This window comes from Lissotriton helveticus, chromosome 3_1, assembly GCF_964261635.1.
Source record: "Lissotriton helveticus chromosome 3_1, aLisHel1.1, whole genome shotgun sequence".
Lineage (NCBI taxonomy): Eukaryota > Metazoa > Chordata > Amphibia > Caudata > Salamandridae > Lissotriton > Lissotriton helveticus.
Genome location: NC_136061.1, coordinates 635,261,516 through 635,283,706, shown reverse-complemented (window position 1 = coordinate 635,283,706; position 22,191 = coordinate 635,261,516). Strand labels below are relative to the sequence as shown.

Below are 22,191 nucleotides of genomic sequence, written 5' to 3'. Positions count from 1 at the left end.
CTGTTCTTCTTGTTTCGGTCGGGATCCACTTGTAGATTCTGCGGAGCCTCCGGAGGGTGTTGTGGCAGGAGGAGGAGACGGCGTTGACCTGCTTGGCCATGGAAAGGGAGGAGTCGAGGATGAATCCTAGATTGCGTGCGTGGTCGGTGGGTGTTGGTGCTGTTCCCAGTGTGGCCGGCCACCAGGAGTCGTCCCAGGCTGAGGGTGTGGTTCCGAGGATGAAGACCTCCGTCTTGTCCGAGTTCAGCTTCAGACGGCTGCTCCTCATCCAGTCGGCGACGGCCTTCATTCCTTCGTGGAGGTTGGTTTTGGCTGTGTGTCGGTCCTTGGTGAGGGAGAGGAGGAGCTGGGTGTCGTCGGCGTAGGAGATGATGTTGAGATCGTGATGGCGGGCCACTAGTGCGAGGGGGGCCATGTAGATGTTGAACAGCGTCGGGCTGAGGGATGAGCCCTGGGGGGACACCGCAGATGATGTCGGTGGCTTCGGATCGGAAGGGAGGCGGACGCTGGGTGGGAAGAACGAGGTCCAGTCAAGGGCCTTCTCTTGGATTCCGGCTTCTAGGAGGCGTGTCTTTAGAGTGCGATGGCAGACCATGTCGAAGGCGGATGTCAGGTCCAGGAGGATGAGGGCTGTTGTTTCCCCGTTGTCTAGTTGGTGCCTGATGCCGTCTGTGGCGTCGATGAGGGCAGTCTCGGTGCTGTGGTTTCGTCTGAATCCGGACTGGGACGGGTGCAGGATGTTGTTGTCTTCCAAGTGGCGGGTCAGTTGCATGTTGACGATTTTCTCAATGACTTTGGCCGGGAATGGGAGCAGGGAGATGGGCCGGAAGTTCTTGAGTTCCTTGGGGTCTGCTTTGGGTTTCTTGAGGAGGGTGTTGATTTTGGTGTGTTTCCAGCTTTCCGGGAATGTCGTTGTTTCGAAGGAGATGTTGATGACCTTCTGTAGTTGGGGTGCGATGGCTGCATTTGCTTTGTTGAATACGTGGTGAGGGCACGGGTCACACGGAGATCCTGAGTGGATGGAGTTCATGACCTTGCGTGTCTCGTCGGCGTTGACGTTGGACCAGGAGGTCAGGCGGTTGGCGCTGGTGGTGTTCACAGGGGAGGTAGAGTCTGGCGTAGTCGGGGCGGGCATGGTGTTGAAGCGGTCGTGGATGTCAGCGATCTTGCGGTGGAAGAAGATGGCCAGTGAGTCGCACAGTTCTTGTCAGGGCGGGATGTCGTTGGCGTTGGCGCTGGGGTTGGAGAGTTCCTTTACGATGCTGAAGAGCTCTTTGCTGTTGTGTGAGTTGTTATCCAAGGGGTCTTTGAAGGATGATCTCTTGGCTAATCTGATGAGGTGGTGATGTCTGCGGGTAGCGTCCTTGTGGGCTGCGCGGTTGTCTGGTGTGTGTTCGTGGAGCCATGTCTTCTCCAGTTTTTGGCATGAGCGTTTGGAGGCCTGGAGCTCGTTGGTGAACCATGTGGCTCTCTTGAAGGTGTGGCTGTTGGAGGGTTTCTTGAGCGGCGCGATGGCGCAGTTGTCGATCCACTGTCTGAGGTTGAGGGCTGCGGCGTCAGAGTTGGTGGGGTCAAAGGGTGGGTTCTTGGCGAGGGAGGTGAGTAGCTGGTCTTCGGTTACTTTGCTCCAGCAGCGGCGAGGCAGTTGTTGGGTGAGTGGTTGAATGTGAAGTGGATACAGTGGTGGTCGGTCTAGTGGAGTTCGGTGGTGTGATTGAAGGTGACGTGGGAGCCTGTAGAGAAGATGGGGTCAAGCGTGTGGCCGGTGGCGAAGGTGGCTGTGGTGACGAGTTGTCTGAGGCCGAGGTTTGCGATCAGGGTGGCGGAGTTGGCGTCGTTGTTGTTCTCGAGGTGGAAGTTCAGGTCCCCGAGGAGGATGTAGTCCGTGGAGGCGAGTGCGTGGGTGAGAGATGGGTGCTGGCAAGGTCGGCGATGGAGTAGCTGAACTGAGCCCGGGGTCCGGGTGGTCTGTAGATGAATGTTCTTCTGAGGATGGTGTTGGGGTCGGTGTGTATCCGGAAGTGCAGGTGTTCGGCGGTGTTGAGGGTGTCTTCTTGCATAAGGCGTACTTTGAAAAACCCACACACAGATGCTACTTCTAAATGAGAGCATGATCATGCATTTCCAGAACCTATAATAGGCGTGTGCTCGTATTTCTTTGTATTGGAGCATATTTAATCAAATGGAAAACTTGTATGCATTTATTAATATGTTGTTCTTTCACTTATCTTTTGTGCCTGCACATATTGTGAATTGGATTATAGGCCATACATAGATCGTCCGAAAAGGCCTTGCATATTTAAATTTTTCACACCCTTATATATGAGGTGAAAAGCCACTAATTCGTATTTAAACACCTACACAAAAAAAACCTCCCAAGTGCCATAACTGCATTATAAACCTATTTAAGAATATCTGTGGTAGTTAACTGAAAAGTGACAGATAACATATTAGGAAAATGCGTCCGGAAATAAACCAAAAAAATGCAGACACTGGGTGCCCAATAGATTGTCACGTCACTTTTGGAGGGACTCTGCTACGTTTGTCTAGTTGTCATTTTTTTGCTTTATTAGCACAGTCCCCAGTAGGTTTGTCATAACTCAAGCGATTAAAGTAATACCAATCCTAGAAGCTCGTTCACAGCACCTTCCTCTATGCTATGATGTGCACAAATGTACTCTCCGAAGGGGCACGGAAATATACATGCACTCACTGCTTTGATTTAAATCCAGACAGTAAATTCATTCACAAGAAACTTTGAGTTACATGCCTCTTCATAAAAATAACAGCAGTGCCTTTTATCCTGGTATTCACTGCAATTATATTTTCCATACATTGAACACCTACCATATGAGGAGTCCCTAGCATTTTACACTGACGATGTCAAGGTAACGTTAGCATCTTGTAATAGTAAGGCAGGTTTGCAACAAGCATTGGCAATGCTGACTTTAAAGGAATGCTGTATGGTAATATTAGGCATTATAAGTAGATAGCATGAGAATGGATGTGTATTAGTGTGGAAGCAAAGAACTGTATAACATAATGGTATAGGTTAATCAGGTTGGTGACAATCACACTATCAAGCCAGATTTAACAATCCATGTAGTTTAACAACTGCACTCCTACCACCTGTGCTGCTACCAAAGAACACCATAAATTATCTACATATCTAAGTCATTTAAATAATATTACAGTGCCATGTGTGTGCCCCTGAAAACCACAGCTGTGTGGGTGGCAAGCCTTTTTTTGTGGAAGCACATAACGTTTTCCGAAAGAAAAAAACATGTACCCTTGACTTCCAATTGGTAGGAGGAGCCAAAGCTCCTCTCATGGTCATTCTCGCCACATAATTGTCTGGCAACAGCTGCCTCAACCCAGACAATAGGAATGCTGACCCTAGCTAGGGTGACCAGAATTTTTAAGCCCAGTAGCTTGCCTGTTAATTAAATTGCTTTCTTAAAATAACTGCTAACTGTCCCTGCTTTGTAAAACATAAAAAACACCTCCCACCGTTTTCAGTCGACCCCCTCCAAAAACGGGGACATGAGCTAAATTTCTTGAAATTTGCTGGGACAGCAGGCTAAAAACAGGGACCGTCCTGGCAAAACGGGGACGCCTGGTCATCCTAACCCTAGCATACATGTCAACATTTCACAAAAGGAAAGTAGATTTATAAAACTAAATCAGGAGAATGCATTTTTCGCATTTATTTATATTGTAGCAGAAAAGCTGTTGGGCAGGGGACAGCTAAAATAAAGCCATTTGGCGTCTAAAATCGGGAGTCTCCCGCCGGAAGGTCTGTTGTCATGTATGTTCTAGAGACGCAGGTCGATTTTTTGAGAAGTGAACGTTTTTAAAAGGAAGCTAGTCTTCATATGCTGGTAGGTTGATAGGTATGCGCGTAATCTTTTAAAGCTTTAATGGGAGTGAGAGAGTAACAGAAAGATTGTGCCAGAGAATGACACGCTCCTGGGCGAAGGTGGATTGATAGATATGTAGAAATGCTATTACTTCCGGGAGACAGAAGGCGGAACTTCAATTTCTCGACACTAACACCTCGCCCCTTCTCGCTTGTGTCACAGGGTGAACAGACTATTACGAGGGTCGTCGCCACGGCAGATTATAGTTCACGCTGGTTTATAATCGGAATCACTGTGATTTGGTTCTGGTTTTAGCGAGGCACTTTGCATTTCTTTGGACGCTCGAAACGTTATGCTCTTCCCAAATCCACTACCCAACCACCGCAGAAGAATCTTCAGTTTAGAGCGTGACGTTGGTTTGACAGACATCAGGTATCTCCAATGAAGGTTGTAAGGCGGGGCATGAGCTGTGACGTGAGGTAGTCGCAACTGAACGGAAAAAGCCGCACCCCGGAAGTGACGTTCCCAGAATAATCATGGCCGGGTATTACGGACAGCAGGTAAGATGGGACTGTTAAAGAGGTCTTACTAATGAAGGAGGGGCGAATAGCAGCACCAGTGTCAGGGTACGAAGTGAGGGGGGCGGAGGCTAGGGGCTTTTGAATAGGATTTTCCATACAATAGGTGACGTGACATTAGGAGAATAAAGAGTGAGGGCGAGGCATAGTTCAGAGCCTCAGTAAGTACTACAGACCTGGACTGCCCGGAAAAGTCTAGGTCTCTTCTGAAACTCGATACTAATTTTTCGTCCTTGATTTCGCCTCTTGCATTGTAGTAATTGTTCTTTTCACACCAATGATGGCTCTTAAATAACAAATGTTAAACGCATGGTGCTTGGGTATAGGCAGAGCGACTGTGATTCTGCGCATGTATAATTACCATATTTGCCAAATAATCCACCAACTGCTTCATAATTTGCAGATTCCAAACTAAATGAGGTTTGTAACTCAAACGGATCAAGTGACTTTAAAAAGCGCCAAACGTCGTTCCGTGCAGTGGCACACACCTGTAAGGGTTAACTCGCCACCTTTCAGTTGCTTATTGCTATATTCAGCCAGGCATCAGTGAGGTGGAGCACCACACAGATATTAATGTGTTAAAATGGCGAAATAAGACTACCCCACAATGGGCCTTATTAGGCCATGAAGTCTGTGTTCTCTTGCTGCATAATTTAACAAACCCTTAGTATGGGCGGATAAATGTCTGTGCTGAAGAAGTGCGTCGGCTGGTAGAATAATTTTAAGATGTGAAAAAAGGGTCACGTGGTAGAGTTAAGAAACCACTGCGGATCTTCCCTATCAAAGTGGCAAATGTTTTTCGAAAATGGATATAGACAATCTTTCAGTGAATTGATATAAAGCTTGATCTGTACTGGCAAAGCCTGATCAGTGACGTGATTCACACTGCCAGAACAGTGTTTACACTTCTTACATGTTTAAGACCTTTCCATACACTAAATATCCTGTCACCGTAGTGGTGACCAATATTTGACTAAACAACGGACGTTAGTTGTGTTATTTATGCGAAAGGAAGGGCTCGGAAAACATCAAAATCTTAGATCCTGTATATAAAAAAAAATCCTGGTTACTAATTTGTGTTTATTGACAAACTCGTGGGGTTTCTTAACTCTACCTTGGCAGCATAAAAGCCCAAGGGGCTTAATTGGAGTGTAAACCGATGTCTGTAGCAGCCTGCCAGTATCGGACTAAGGAATCGACAAGTGCCCATTAGGCCCCCTGGTTTCATAATTCAGAGCTAGTATCCCCTCCAAGTCTCTGTTCAACCTTGTCTTACAGTATGAGTAAAATGTATATTTTGCGTATAGTTTTTTTTTTAGTTCGTTAAAATTATGCATGCGTAATTTTTGTCTTGAGAAGTAGTAATGCTGGAGCCAAGCTATATGTCCCAAGGGTACTTCTGGCTTGACTGATTCTGTCACAACTCTCTCACCCTTCCAGGTGCATGACTCATACTGACATGCCTGTCATTTTATAGATGATCTTGACAAGTGACTGGCACCGTGTAGCACATGGTCTCCAGACTGTTCTGTAATAAGAGAAACTTATGATCAATGAAAGATTACCAGTAGTGATCCCCTTGGTGTATCAGGAGGGTTATCAGCAGTCACGTAGAAAAGGCTTTGTCAATTTTGATTGCCTCCATTCAAGTTACACAGAACAATGCCCCCGGCACCAAGATAATGTTAGTAATAAGACTCCCCAAAGCCACATGATTTATCACTCCAATATCAGCTTTAAATATATTTTGGAAATTCAACCATTTTTCTCCAAACATCAGTTTATGCGTTCTGAAAATACCCACATTTTCATCTCAAATATATGCTTTGCAACTTTGGTGTAGACATATTCACCTAGGCAAAATCTTTTAATTTAGTAGGCTGGAGAGAGCTACATACACATAGCTAGAGAACTACCAGTAGCTCTTGAGGAACTAGTTGCAGAAGCCTGGTCCAGCACTAGCAATCTTTCAATGTGTGGTATGACAAGACAAAACCAAAATCAACTCTACCAGTTTTTCAGAGGCAAATATCAAATACGACTGACATTACCCAGTGTTACTGACCTTTTGCAAGTGTTTGTGGCATGTGACTTCCATTGTAATGCTCATGTGATAGATTCTGCTCCAAGTCTGCCCATTTTTCAGTGATCCTGACAAGAGACTGTAGTGCTTCCTGCCAAGCTGCCTCATATCATGTGCAACACATTAAGCCGGTCCAGGCCTTTTAGTCTGCATTCTCTACCTTCTGTTACTTGTAGTTTTGATTTTTTCCCCATTATAGTTTGAGCTCAAAAGTCTCAACTTATGAAGTGCACTATATTTGGGGCTAAATTAGCAGACATGTGACTTCCTGCTTAATCTTTCAGAAAGAAGCATGTTTGGGTGAGGCCATCATAGGTTAAAGAATTTACAACTCCATGAAGAATAACTTTAGAAAATGTATTGTTAATATATTGAAATGCCAACTCCGGGCAAGCATTTCCATGCTTTCATCCATGAACTCTTTCAGGTCTTTATCAGAGCATTGCAAACAAATGCACATAAAAGAGCTCATCATCCTGTCATTATGTCATTAACGGCTGCTTTCAAATTATCAAGGCCTGTATAATTTCTAAAAGTTTTAACGGACATTTTCACTTGTAAGTGAACGACACACAACTAGGTTTGAGTAAAGGGCTCACGAAATCTTTTAAATTACAATAGCCTCTGATTATGAGGAGCGAATAACAGCTTTCCAGGCCTGACTGCTCTGCATGCTATTATGGTACAAACCTATAAATGACTATCACTGTTAAATTGATTTAATGTTGTCTTTTAAAAACACAGATTCCATCTCAGAATGTGATTGACCTGAAGTGCGGACCGGGTATAGGCAGTACTGGGGAGATTAGTGAATGGGGCACATTCAAAGCATATGAAGTCCGACTTCTGATCATGATGGGCGGAAGGGACAGAAACATTCAATGATGCTTAGATGAAGGCACAACTTTAGTTAGTTTTGAGTCAGCAACCTTCATCAGTCTTTTTACTAGGTGTGTGCTGATTGGATCATCACTTCTGACCACAGTCATTGGGGAAAACAGAATGCATCAGGACCTAATAAGCATTTAGGTATGTAGCACATTATCCTATGTATTGTGTTGCTATGCATTAACAAATCAGATGGGTGAAAAGAGTGTCTTTTGTACATTCCTTAAGCCTGAACTTTTTTTCTGTAGCTACGGTAAACACATTTAATTGACTGATTTACTGCAGTATAGCAGAAGGCTTGTGTTTTAAAGTGCCATCGAATTTTGCAGACATGCAAATACACACTTTTTCTATTTTGCTGTCCTCGTTGCCAGCTACGTGCGCAAGTAGCACAACCCGTGCAGGTTTTTTCTATGCATTCTGCGAAGCTTAGTTCTGTGAATGTCGTCATAAAATGATACAAAAGGGGATGATGGACGGAGCGTTTGTACAAATCAAACACTCACCCCCAGTCAACTGATCTGGGTTTAATCCATCACCATTCTTTAGTTCACTCAGCCACCCCAGTTCAGACATGGCTATATGCAAATCAGTCTGACCCTGTGCCTCCTGGGAACAGTCCAGCCCGAACTGCCAAGCCATGTCTTCCCTGGACCGGAAACAAGCATGTCGTCATAACACCAGAACTACAAATCCCAGGTTGCAAAGTAAAAGCAGGCCTGGGTGAACTACCCAAGCATGGAACGAGGAAATCAAGTGCTCCGTGTGATAAACAACATGTTTCAGAGCCATGCCTCAACAGCTCATCAGTATGCAAAGAGGCTTTCTGTTGTTAATCCTGCAGATGCTCACTGCGGGGTGCTGACAAAAGCATGAAAGGCAGTATCCTGAATGATTGTATTGGAACTGTACAGCGCGATGCTGACGGTCTCCAGGTACTAGACGGACAGTATGGCCACTGAACTGAATAGTTGCAACTGGTCAGAATATTCCCTCATTGGCATGTGGGCAGAATCAAATGCTGGACAAGGGACCTAATAAATGAAGAAACTTGACTAACACAGCAGCGCCATATGCCGAGGCATCTCTGGGCGCTACATTGCATTTTGGGATCACTTAGGTGTCACAGGATCAGGCCATTTTATTCTTAGCTCGGGGTGCAGGCAGGCTTTCCGACGTAATTTGTGGATTAATGAGTATATTTGTATATCACACTGCCACTCATTAAGTGGAACTGTATTCGTTTTCTAGTGCTTGCCTACTGCAATTTCCATGCAAGGGTAACTTGTTTATTTTCTTATCTGATGATGGAGCAAACATCGATTAAGCACTATATACAGAGAATCCTCTCTAGGAACTAACACCGATGCACCGTAGGAGTCTACCCCGCCCTGTATAGCTCGAAAGGGAACTAATCCAACCTGAAACCGAGTGCGCTCTTCATATGACTTGAGTGTGAATCGCGTCTGGGGCTAGGAACAGTCACCAGTAATGCGAGTTGCAAGAATGATGTATGGTTATATATTGCACATACCACACATTCAATAGATAGCGCCACGCGATGATGTATAGGACGAGGCTCAAACACATACCAGCGCATTTGAGGTGACAAGAATTGTCCAAGATCATCGAACACTGTCAAGAGGCAAAGACGGGATTAGAGAAGAGACTGTGAGGTGAAGTAGTTGAAGTGTGGTGATGGCCATGCATATTAGCTTGTGCGCGCTATTGTTGGCGATAAAGTGAGGGCACGGACAGCCGTGCAAGACAATCAGTGGAGAAAAGTAGCGTGTGTATCTCACACTGCAAGTTTAAAAAAACAAAACAAGAGGAATTAAAGGAAAGGAAAGCGGGAGAGTGGACAAAAAGAAAACAAGCACACAATTGGTGCGCGCCAGCCACACCGAGACATCTGGTTTGAATTATCGTGCCCGCGTCTGGGCACGATAATGCAAACCAGATGGTGCCTGTTCGGGTAACTGCACGCAATAGGCCGTGGGCAGAGCAAAGGCGGGACATGCACCTGCTTTTGCCCAATTGCGTGCTGTCGTTGTTAGAAAGATCCCTTCAAAGGCCATTAGCCTGGGACAAAACCAAAAGCACACGCGTGTGCGAGTGTGTGGTGAGATTTCTAAAGCCCTTACATAAAGTCATGAGCAGCGCATGCGCCCTACGCTAGGCTCGACCTAAAAATGTCTGCATCTGTTGTTTTAAGATATGGACCTGGTATAGTTCAAAATGGCTAAGATGCCTGGCCTTCTTATCTCTAATGTGGAAACAATGACGTTGGTTGTACAGTGTGTTATTCAGGTTGCTCATTTTGCTCTCCAGTTCCCTCGTTCACACTCTAGCTTACGTATCTCCACCTCACAACAAAGCTGCTCTTCATTTTATTACTGTCCACTTTTGTTTCAATCAACAGTCACCTCAAAGTTGGCTCTGCCTCTTTCACCTTGATACTGTTGACAGAGCATTACAGGTCCCCTTTGCTTTCGCCTTCTGCAGTCTGCTCACCAGGGTGCTACCGTGTCATCCCTCTCATGAACTACTGAATGAGGAAATTGTGCCCTACTCCAAACAACATTTGTGTTCCTGTCAGTGCACTGAAGCTGATGCTAATCATCCAAGCTATGGTGATAATTGTGAGAGTACACTTCGAAATTCTATACTCTGATTTCCATTAGATTAGTGGCTGGTACTATTCTTACAACAGATGTAAATGTAAATGTAGTATACTTGTAAAGCGCACAGCTGCCCCAGCAACGGGGCGTCCCGGCGCTGTACAACTCTGGGGAACCCGTCCTGGCTTTCCCTGTGGGATGGTCCCTTGCTGGGTGTCCCCAAGGTGGAGCCAGGCATCCCCGGAATTGGTGGGGCCGTTGTGGAGATTAGGCAAGCTAATGCCCAGAGTTGCCGAGTGGAACCCCTGATAAGAGTAAGCACCGAAGCGAGAATTATCGAGTCCGCTGACCAAGGTCCACGACCGTGCCGTGTCGGGAATTGAACCCTGGTCCCGGGCTGACTTCTGCTCTCAGGCCTGCCGCCTCTAACCAGTGAGCCACACTACTCCAGATCATGCATGTTATTCCACCACTCTGGACAATTATGAATAAATTGTACACTTCTGGCTCAGCCAGAGTGGATTTAAGAAGTAGTCCTTGCATTTGGCTAACTTTCCTCCTTAACGTAAGGTCTGGAGGCTAATGTGACTGCTTATCTCTGTAACATGAATGCACTCAGCTCTCCACACTGCTCTGAGACATAGGACATCTTAACATTGTAAGGACTTTGTCTAGGGCTTCAGGAAGCTTGGACTCCCACCGGATTGTTTTTCCCTTGTTTGACTGTAAGATATTCTGCTACCCTTGCTTAATTGTTTCTGAGACAAACTGCCCTCTTGTGACAGGGCGTTATGATCACTGTCCAATCTATCCAAAATGTCCATATTCTTAAGGAATGTCCAAAGATGTAACTCCACTAGGAAATAATCAATACTGCTGGTGTGGCCGTACTGAAAGTACCTCTGCCCTCCCTATCAGAGGGTGTCCTTCCATTCGTTGCTCTTAGTTCTTAATCAAAAGTTAGAGCTAATAGTTGTGTTGCTCTTAGTCACCATCTCACATAAGGGAGGTCAAATTGTGGGATCCTCCACTGGTTATCTTATTCTGAAGTCAGATAGTGTGGAGATACCACCAATGGTTCAAAGGTTGTTTTAAAATCGCCCCCTAGTAAAAGGAAACCATCACCAGGTAAAGCCTTAAGCGCATCTTCTACTGCTTTTAGCACCTGGGTCTCAGTGTTTCGAACTCCCACCCAATTGTAGACAATAAAAACTGACAGACTAGTTCCTGAAGACAAGACTACCAATCTATCTGGTGAGTTAATACTGATGAGATGAATTTTGCAGCACTGCGTTGTCTTAACCCAGATCGCTGCCCCTCCAGAGGGTCTTCTTCAACGGGACTGGGCCTCATTGATGCAATAGGAGGTGAACCCCTTCCTATGTATGGGGCAAGTCACCACGTTTCTTGGAATAGGCTGACGTCATGGACATCAACAAAAAGTCCCCACTCTAGTTCAGGCATCTTCTTGCTGATTCCAGCCACGTTCCAGGAAAGGGTTTTTAAGCAGCCCAGTGCAACCTCAGACACATTGCTTTCCTCCCCAAGGTACCTTATTTGCATCGCTATTGACACTAGTTTTTCCTTCAGTTTCGGGCTGGTTTCCCTGAAGGAACTAAAGGCTCCAGAAGTATCACTACTAACCTAGTCCAGTCCTCCACTCACACTCTTTGCAAATGAAACTGCCAGCCCTCTCTCCATTTCTGTGTATTTCCGCTCTATGGTTCCGACTCCATTTGATCTAGCACTGTTTTGCGTTCCCAGTCAACCAACTGATCTAGTCTCCAGTGGATTGGGACTCTCTTGTTCCTTCTGGGCATCACCAATTGCTTGATTGCCATCTAAATCTGGAGTTTATATTTGAGCTGGATTTCAGTATTTGCTTTCGATATAGTTCGTGCATCTATTGCCATCAGGCCATCCACCAAATCTTGGTGCTTTAAAACTACTCTTACCATATCCCTTGTGTCTCCAAGCCCGAACACCTTTCTACATCTATTATGTCGCTCCTAATAATTGAGAGACCCTTTCAACCCCCCTAAACCAGTATGTCACCTAGTTTAGTAGGTAGTCCTTTCCTTCTTTTTCCCTCTCTGCCAACTTGGGAAACTGAGTAAGATGGACTGAATGCTTGTTTTGCTGTTTGCCCCTCCCCCGGTTTCCCAGCACAGGAGACTCCCTGCCTTACACTTCAGCTGCTGCATTTGTACTCTTTGCATTAACTGTCCTGGGACAGTTGTCTTTTCTTATAAAGTAGAGTAACTGTTCGGCTTCGTGCCCCTCAGATCCCACCCGCATTGCCCACTGGTGGCCCTCAGAAAAACGTTGCTTAGTCCTGTCAAACCTGTATGGATAATGAACTTTGTCCCCATACATTTTATGAGCCTGTCATTTTCCTATTCAACTACTATGTAAAAATCTACCATGGCTTATGAATTCCACTGTGTTTCTTAGGTTGTCCTTGTTGGATTCATGATGGATAATCCCCTTTTTGTGGGGTGCTTTAAAGTCATTCTTCCAAGACTGCATGTTTTCCAGATATGACACGTAGTGACAAGTGCTTGAACGTTTAACTTTAATATCTTCATTGGCTTCATATCTTTTTATGTATTTTTAATCTCCTTTGATTGTACATGTTTCTATTTACGAAAATCACTTTTTGAACAAGAAATAAACCTACCGCCAAGCCTTCTCCTCCTTCAGTCAGTGTACAAAGTTAAGCTATCTTGCAAGTTCCCTATTTTATTATAAGATTCAAAGAAGTCAAAAAGTTCACTTTGCTGGCTAATACAGTCTATTTCCCTGATAATTTTGTGCTTAGGAATCTGTTATACACCTGTTATTTGGTTCCTGCTAGTCTTGTGAAAATCTTGACATGATTTGGATTGGTAGTCCGGATCAGAAAAATATTTCTTGTTGACAGGTACGTTATAAAAGCTATATTTCATTGTACTCTACATAAGACACCACTCATGTTACCAGAAGAGCTCTCAAAATGTATTTTCCTCTACCCTACAGCTAATTTTCTCACAGCATTAGGTTATTCCTGGTTTCACCTGTATCCTCAAATGATATGTCTCCAACAACAAGTTATGGAAAACACCTTAACACTTGGTTCCAGCAGCATCTTCCCCACACTGGCCCTGTGTTTAGAGAGTTGACCCTGGGACCATAAACTCCTAGACACATTTTTTAATGATGGGGTGGTAGGTGACTTGACATCTGCATGATAATTTATAATCAAAGCCCACCATCTGCAATGAAAGCAATAATACGTGCGGCCTGAGTATCACACAGACGAGAAGTGGAAAAATAAATTAATAACTAACTGGGAATCCTTCAACACTAAGGCAGGGTGTATACATTCACAATGGTTTTGTAACAGATTACAAAATTGATCCCACCTTTACTCCTATGGAAGCACCCTTCACTCGTATACACTATCAACCAAGCTCTCTTAGACACACACCAAGAAACTGTCTCACCATTATAGTGAGCTACCTGTATATTGCATAAAGCCCTAACCCTATGTAAACAGATTCCCACTCACTGAGCTGTAGCTGGTGTCAGCTTTGGGCTCTCACGTGGTCTCAAACACCTGCTGGGTTTCTACGATTGTACCATCCGTAATGTGATAATTCAGGCCACTGTACTATCTAGGCTGGATTATGCGAGCTCCCTGTATCTAGGGGCCAACAGAGCAGAGATACATCGCCTACAAAGGGCGCAAAATGCTGCGGTCCGGTTTCTCCGCGGTTTGCTGAGAATATGTTCTTTCTCTGACTCCAACAGCAGATTACACTGGCTTCTGGTAGAGAAGCGTACCCATTTCAACGCACTATGTATTATCCACAGAATCATGAACTTTCAATCGCAAGACATTTTAGATAATCTTTTTTCGCCCTTTATACCCACCTGGCAGTTGTCCCTCAGGTGACGCTCCTAAATTTTGGAACTCCCTCCCTGCGAGTGTCCGAAGCATCCCAAATCACGCATCATTCCGTAAAACCATAAAAACCCATCTTTTTCCTACAAAAAGCTCTTCTGTGCATCACTCGTTCTGCCTTATGTCAGTTTGAGATTAGCGTTGGGACGCCCCTTTGCTGGGGCAGCTATTCGCTCTATAAAACTTGTAACATAACTGACCTCACCAGAACCACAGACCCACCCACCTGCCAGTGCACTGACAAATCGATACCTTCCCCCAAAACACATGTTGATCCACCACCCACTCACTCATCCACTCACTCACTCACTCCCTTATTCGCTGATCTCTCCTTTTACTGATCCTCTCTTTTGCTCGTCCAGCTATTCACTGTCACTCTAATAGTCACTACATGCTTTTGGAATCTCTGGTAATGCCTCCAGTCACCTGGTGGGCTCATTTCCTCTAGATTTTGTGACTGAAGAATCTTGGAGCTCCCTTGTTTGATTTGCTTTTTCGAGGTCATACTTGTCCAGTATATGGCCTGCGGGCCTCAATATGGACCACCAAGGCATTTTTATATGACCAGCAGTGGACGTATCCTTTTTTACACATTTAAAAAAATGTTTCTCTCTCAGAAAAGCAAGAGCTTTTTAGGTCGAGGTAATATCCGGTCTGCCGAAGGCAGAACCGGAAGTACCGAGATTTAATGTTGCTTAGTGTGGACTATTTGTCCCGCCTCTGTTTTTGCCTCTCTCCCATTGGCTGGCTTCCTAAATGGAGGCCAGCCATTGGAGGAGAGAGCTGTCCCTCCGAATAGGCTCCGTCTTTTTCGGATTTGGGGGCGTACATTTTGCTGTTCTTTCGCCAGTGACGTCACCCGTCACTCAGAACAACAAAACACACGCCCCCGAATGCGAAAATTACCATGCTTTCTCCGAGGCATTTCTGCTTCGCCTCGGAGAAAGACGGTGGTGGTTCCAGAGCTGCTCTGCTCGTCCCCCCTCCCTCCGCAGCTCTCCTCTGTCCCGCTCCCCCCCCCTCCCTCCGCCCGCAGCTCTCCTCTGTCCGGCTCCCCCCCCCCTCCGCAGCTCTCCTCCGTCCCGCTCCCCCCCCTCCCTCCGCAGCTCTCCTCCGTCCCGCTCCACCCCCCCCCCGCCTCCCTCCGCCCACCTGCTAAAAGGGGTGAAACAGACTCGGGTGGACTTTTTCTTCTCATCGGTGCAGAGTTGTACTAAACCTTCTTCTACCGTTGGTCCTCAAAGCGCTACGAACGCTCCTACAGAGAGATGGTATGTGCAGTCAAAGCCATGTCACTGCCGGCAGCAACTTAAAACCCACACGTTTGGCCTCCCTCTATACCTGTCCACTAATGAATCATTTTTGGACACGCATTCGACGCCGTCTTCCATCCCTATTCCCGCGTGCGAGATAAACTACTTCCATGTAGGTTTACTCCGAGAAGGCTATATTAAAGAGTTCACACCGTTTCGCGTGTTTCTTGCTGGGGGCAAATTGTGGGCTATTGGAAAAAACTGCAGATGTCGGATCGAAATAACAGATCAACTTGTTAGTGAACAAATGGTGATGAGGGCGCTAGGAACGGTTGATGTCGTGCACGTGAATTTATAACACAGCCAATAATGTTCTTGTTTTAAAGATTCATGTTTACCGTAAACGCTGGATATAATTTTTTTTTTTTTACCTTTGGGCTGGTCTCCTTGAGAAACTATAAAAACAAACCTGGTCATTTTTGGGGCTTTTTCTAACAAATGTACAGCCTAGGTGTGTTGTGCAACGCCCAGCGCCATCTTCTGGTGAGCCGCGGAAGCAATGCCGTGTCGAGCAAGGTGATTGTGTAATGATTTTGTCGTTGTTGTGGGCAGACTGACTTGTCTACTCCGTTATCTGCATAGTTCAGTGCGCACACTTTTTTTTTGTTCAGTGCAGTTGGTGAGGCATAACGTGTGGTAGAGATATTCTGCTGATATGTTGCAGCCTGGAGTCTTTATATACCTCACACGGACACATTGGAACCATTGTGTTAAAATGCGATTGATTCATGTTTTAGAAATGGTACCCAATACTTTCACTTTTTTCGTTTTCTTTAGCAGACCTTTAGTGAGCCTTTTTTATTGCGATTATTACGTTTATATTTAAAATAAATTTTACCCCCTCCCCCCGCGTTTGATCTTTTAACACCGAATATTTTCTACACTGGAAAGTGAGTAGTACTTTGCCATGTATGTGCGGCAACAGTTGCATTTGCAGAATGGTCTAATCACTCTTGTGGCACTCACCTCGTGGTCCACCCACCTCGTACACCCCCCCAACCCACCAATCTGGTGAAGTTTCATACATTAGCATTAGAAGGATACTAGAAAAAAAATTAACTCAACCCATTTCATGTGCCCATTTCTTCACATGCGCGGTACAACTGCAAACGGGATTAACTAAATTATGTAGGCGAACAGAACATTTTTAACCCTGTTGACTTAATTTAGATAGTTTTCTGGGGCTGGTAGTTTCCCCATCTTTTAGGTAGAGGACCGAAGGCTTAAAGTGATCTATTTCAGAGCATCGATACGATCATCCCACTTTTCCGTTCCTTTGTCATTGTGTAATACCGCCAGTAAAGGTAGATAGGAGTCTCCACTGCCCGCAAGCCAAACCCGATTACATTGAAATGTATTCTCGGGGATGGACATTTGGTTATGATGGCTCAACAAAAGGAGAGGTAGGGAGAGTAAAGCGACACTCTTAGACCCCGGTAATGATAAACAAACAATAGAAGAGTGTCAAATGCTATAAACTTAAGCACGACCACACATGGGGAGCACGACAACGGCTTCAGTTAAGACGTTTTTCAATGGTTGAAAGGAAGCCCTCACTCACCACCTAGTGATGACATGCTTCATCATTGGGCCCACCAAAGAGACCGAGTGTCTCTTCGGTGTGCTGCGACGCCAGATCTACTGCGGAGCGGGTTGGTGAGTTTAGGCAGTGTTGTGCGGAGGGAAAGTAACTAGTGAGTGTTGGGTGGTTAAAAACCAGTCCGTAGTGTATCAAAAAATAACTTTATTAGAATGATCACTAGGGAAAGACTTAAAATTATGTGTCTGGAAATTGCGTCCACAATCAATGGAGTGGGAATTTCTTAGGTATCAGTCAATGATACCTGAGTGAGGGCTTCCTTTCAACCATTGAAAAACGTCTTAACTGAAGCCGTTGTCGTGCTCCCCATGTGTGGTCGTGCTTAAGTTTATAGCATTTTACACTCTTCTATTGTTTGTTTATCATTTGGTTATGATGCCACAACAGACGCTAACAGGAGTTTCTCCCTTGGCAGTGGAGACTGTACCTAATGAGCGACTTTAAAAGCACGTGTTTCCAGTGTCTCAAATCAGTGTCTAATGTGGTAGAGCTTAGTTATTTTGTAGTATCCTTTCACAGAGTGGTATTGTTTGTTTTGGCTTGCAACATAATGTTGCAGTATTCAGTAAGCAATCAACAGAAAGTATTGTAATGAAGTTTACAGTAGTAAACGCATTGTTGAAACTGGCATCTGTTTTGTTTCATGAATTAATGTGTTTGGGTTTCACGCCCTCAAGTGCTTCATACGCGTGTGCTGTGTTTAAACCACTTATTCCCTTTGAACAGTAGGATGCGTTGTGTGGCTTATTAGCCCTCCAACGTAGTATATCTTTTTACCCATGAAATATTCAGAAATGTGTACAACTCGGAGGAATGCTGGTGGGTGTCAACTTGAACCCAGTTAATGTCGGTGGTACGAGCCGTAACGTTTATATATATTTATATATTGTGTGTGTGTATTGTGTGTGTGTGTGTATTGGGTGTGTGTGTGTGTGTGTATATTGTGTGTGTATTGTGTGTATGTGTATTGTGTGTGTGTGTGTGTATTGTGTGTGTGTGTATATTGTGTGTGTGTGTATATTGTGTGTGTGTATGTTGTGTGTGTGTATATTTTGTGTGTGTGTGTTTGTGTGTATATTGTGTGTGTTTGTGTGTATATTGTGTGTTTGTGTGTATATTGTGTGTGTGTGTTTGTGTGTATATTGTGTGTGTGTGTTTGTTTGTATATTGCGTGTGTGTATTGTGTGTGTGCGTGGCTCTGTGTGTGTGGCTCTGTCTTTGTGTGCGTGACTGTGTGTGTGTGGCTCTGTGTGGGTGTAAATGCAATAGGTCATGCATTTGCGAGCGATTAAGCTATTGGCATTGTAAATGACAATGCCATTTATTTAACGATTAAGCTATTGGCAATGTAAATGACAATGCCATTTATTTATGATTTAAAAATAAATGTCATGAGAAATGCCCCTTTAAAAATGCAGAGACCATTGCATTGTAAATGCTTGTTGAGTATTGGATTTATCACAGAGGTTAACTGTAAGAGGGCGGGTTTGATAAACAGGCATGGAGGCGGTAATGGTGGTTTAAAGGAAGAAGGTTTATTTAAAACAAGTGAAGATGTGTCGGGACTTTGTAATGATTCTTCAAACTTTTCTTCGTCTTCTGATGTCTCCGGGGAACTGTCTGGTGATGAAAGGTCTTGAGTGGTCTTCACCTTGTCTTCAGGACGTGGTTGGCCTCCCCGGTGGCGACCCCGCCGTAACTCTTCCCAGAGTCACGGCCGCTCTCCAGCTTCCACCGGGCACCACCAGTCCTCACACCATCGGTCTTCCTCGACGTCCTGTTCTGGGTTGGGCTGGTTCTCCTCGGGTCCCGCGTCTTCCTGAACCGGGTCCGCACCGTCTTCAAGGGCTCCTGCCTCTTCTACGGGTCCCGCGTCTTCTTTCGCCGTCCCTGAACTCCTTTCTCCGACTTTAGCGTGGACCGCTGCTGTCTCCGCCCTTGCCTCTTTGTAGCCGTTTCTCATTCGTCCTGCCAGACTGTATCCGGGTCGGTTCTTCTCTTCTTCCGGGTTACTGCCTTCAACCCTTCAGACTTCCTGAGGAGACACAGCAAAGGAGCGTGGGTGTTGCGGTCTGCTGTTATAATGGCGCAAGGTACGTTCCTCATCTAGTCCGGCCTCCTCCTCACATTAACCCACACCAAAACCTGTGCCTACTATAGGCTTCTGTTATATTCCATAAAACAAAATAGTTGCCTACCAGTGTTACTTTAACTTCATTATAAACAGATTCGTTTTCAGCATTTTGTATAACATTTCCCAATGAATCAATTAGACCTAGAGCCTTTGTCATAGGCTTGTCACCATAACCCAGTTTGCTGGTATACTGAACGTATGCTTTCCCGCAGAAAACCATCAGGTATGCAGTCACAAACGTACAAATATGTAACTAAAGTTGGCAAAACAATATACAGTTCCATTTAAGAGGTCCTGCCAGAAATGAAACACTACAATCCTCTAGCTCGATACTTTGTCTGGAGGGGAGGGCGGATTAACCCTCACAAAAAACATTGCCTAGTATAGTAATCGCAGATTCCATATTACATAGTAACTGTCTACATCCTTTAACCCCTTCGGCGCTCCTGACGAGCTGAGCTCGTCATGAGTCGTGCCGCTCGCACGCCGATGACGAGCTCAGCTCGTCATGTAACGCGGCTTTTTGAAAAAAGCCGCGTAGCGCGAAAAACGCCGCAGCGCGCATGCGGTTAACATAGAGTAATACCAATCCACCAATAGAGGCCAATTGGCTTTAACATATTCTTTTCACAGTAAGTAAGTCAGGCCTACTAAAGTTGTTATAAACTCTTATAATAAGCAGATCAAAGCTGTGACATCTTTCATAAATGTTCCAAATGAAGAAGTTATATCTATTGACTTTATCATTGGCTTGTCACCATGACCAGCTCAAGCGTACGGTGTAAGTTTTTTCACAAGGCAACCAGGGCAGTTCTTCAAATTTCAAAGATGTACACAATTACATTTGGCAAACCTCTCCTAAAAGGGTCTGACAAGGATTCTCACTGTGCAGGTCTTGTCACAAAACACACCAAATACATGTCTGCAGGCTTTAACACAATATGACAGCAAGCCACCTTTAAATGCCTGCTGGCTTTAACATATGTTTTGCTTAATAAATAAACCTTCTGCGCATGTTATAACTTTTTATAGTAAACAGATTAGGCCCTTAGCCTTGCTCATTAAATTGTCACCATAACCAACTCAGTTCTGCTGTACTGAGCACAAACTGTCCCACATGGTAAAAACTGAGGTATAAGTACTCCTTTAAAAAAAAAAAAAAAGTATTTTTATTTTGTATTAGTGGGAGCATCCAACTCTCTCAGTGGTTCCTAAAGCTCTTTTTCTGTTGATCACATAAGATAAGGCAATAGTGCTCTATCAAACCAGACCTTAAAGACCTCTGAGTACCTTGCAAGCAGCTCTTGTTTCTTTGTTAAAAGCTATATTGTGCGCTGTGAGCTGTGCAGTCTCCCAGTATGTTTGTTATTTATAAGGTAAAAATGCCTTTTCACTCCAGTTCCTTTGGTTGACTATAACATAAACAACAACTAAAGGTGCACATTCCCTTAAACTTTGCGAGCTGGCTAAGTGGTAATTGACTTTATTTCTATGAAGACTTTCTAAGTTTTCTTTTTTTTAAAAGTGTACAAAAAGTGAGAGATGAGAACCTAGACAGGGCAGAAATATTACATTCTGAATTAATTCGGACAATAATATGCAAGGTGTCCTGTATTTATCAATGATACAAATGCAACTCGTTTTCTATAATGACCTAACATTTAAATTTTGTTGATTCCTCACATTTGCTGGGCATTCAAAGACCGAGGTCAAATGTCCAGCTGTGTTTTCGTGGGAGCCTGGTGTTTATTTTGCTTTCGGCTGATTTCAAAGTGAGCGCATTTATAGGAACGGGGAATACAGTGTATTTTTTCCATGGAGCCTGCTTGTGCCCATTTTTCATTTAATTTTAGACCTAGGCATCTCAAAATTTATTTTTAGGTCTTGCTAGCAAACGCAGCATATGCGCTGCTTCGCCTTGCGAAACTCTATTGTTGCCGCTTTCTGTGCCGAAGGGAGACAGACAGGCGATGTGCACTCCGTACGCGTGCATGTCTCCTGTCCCCGGAGGCTGGCAGCACTCGCATCGCACCCTTTCAGTATCCCTCCCCCCGTCGTCTCCATGGAGCCAGCTTGTTTTATTTTTACTTTAGTCTATGCACAGCGGCGCTGATTTGTCCTCCCACCGCACTCTTGTTATTGGGAAGTTAATGGCGTGTTAACGTATCTTGTACTGGAATAAACATGGCACTGAAGTTTTCATTTTGAGGGATAAACTGCATATTTGATTGCTTTTTCTTGCAGGATCATTCTCTCTCTCCTTCGCATTGTAATAATTCATAGTAAGGCTCGCAAAGATGCTGTGTTGGTTGGTAGAAACGTAGTTTTTGGTATTTTGTTAGTTATCGAAACCAGAAACGATCCTTGCATCTTATCGGTTCCTTCCAGGCCTCGTATAATACTTGTTATTGCCATTGCTTTCCAAAGGACATGAGAGTGCAGTAGCCTATGCTACTAGAAAAACTATTTACAAAGAGCAGTTTTGTAATTTTTGCGTATGTAACAGACGTATAGAATCAGAAGAACTGGAAGTTTGCTTAGACAGAAGGCAAGATCTATCTGGTGTTGCTTTGCTGGCATCAGTGTAGGTTTACCTTTGTGAAATGTACAGGTGCATCGGGCATAGTTGGGAGAAGCAAAGGGCATCTGCAAAGACAAAGGAACTGCATTAGCAAACAGCATAGTTCCCTCGATGCCTGCATTGTCAACAAAGGTCTTTTGCAGCGCAAATGGGGCCCATTCCTGATGGAAGGAGGTCAAATCATTTCAGAAGTTAATCTGCATCTTTCCCCAGCAACTTCATGCATCTCCAAAATGCCTTGCTCTGGCATAACGTGGGCTTATAAAGATGAAAGAGATTATAGATTATCTTTATTTTCCTACGGATGAACGATTCTTCCTCTGAAGGCTGCTGATATTTCAGAAGTCCCGATCATTACCCTCCTTAGTATTCTGCAAATAAATCACCAACTTATTTTCATTCACTTAATATTTAGAATATGACCTTCCTGTGTTGCCTCTCATCTGCACAGTTCTTTAATTTAACGTTTGTAAATCTGTCAACATATTTAGATAATCCCCTTAGTTTATGTTTTGCAGACAAAATAATTAGGCTGCCTTCACCTTAAACACTCACATGGTGTCATTCTTGTGACAGAACACGGCGTT

At 44.5% G+C, this 22,191-nt stretch overlaps 1 protein-coding gene across 1 annotated transcript in view; it reads left to right on the top strand.

The window, feature by feature from the left end:
* Positions 1 to 4,003: 4,003 nt before the first annotated feature.
* PEF1 (penta-EF-hand domain containing 1) overlaps positions 4,004 to 22,191 on the top strand; it is an 89,293-nt gene continuing 71,105 nt past the window's right edge. The window contains exon 1 of the mRNA XM_078680642.1: positions 4,004 to 4,420. Coding sequence (XP_078536768.1) covers positions 4,397 to 4,420 — 24 coding nt within the window. The 5' untranslated portion in view covers positions 4,004 to 4,396. The remainder of the gene's footprint in view (positions 4,421 to 22,191) is intronic.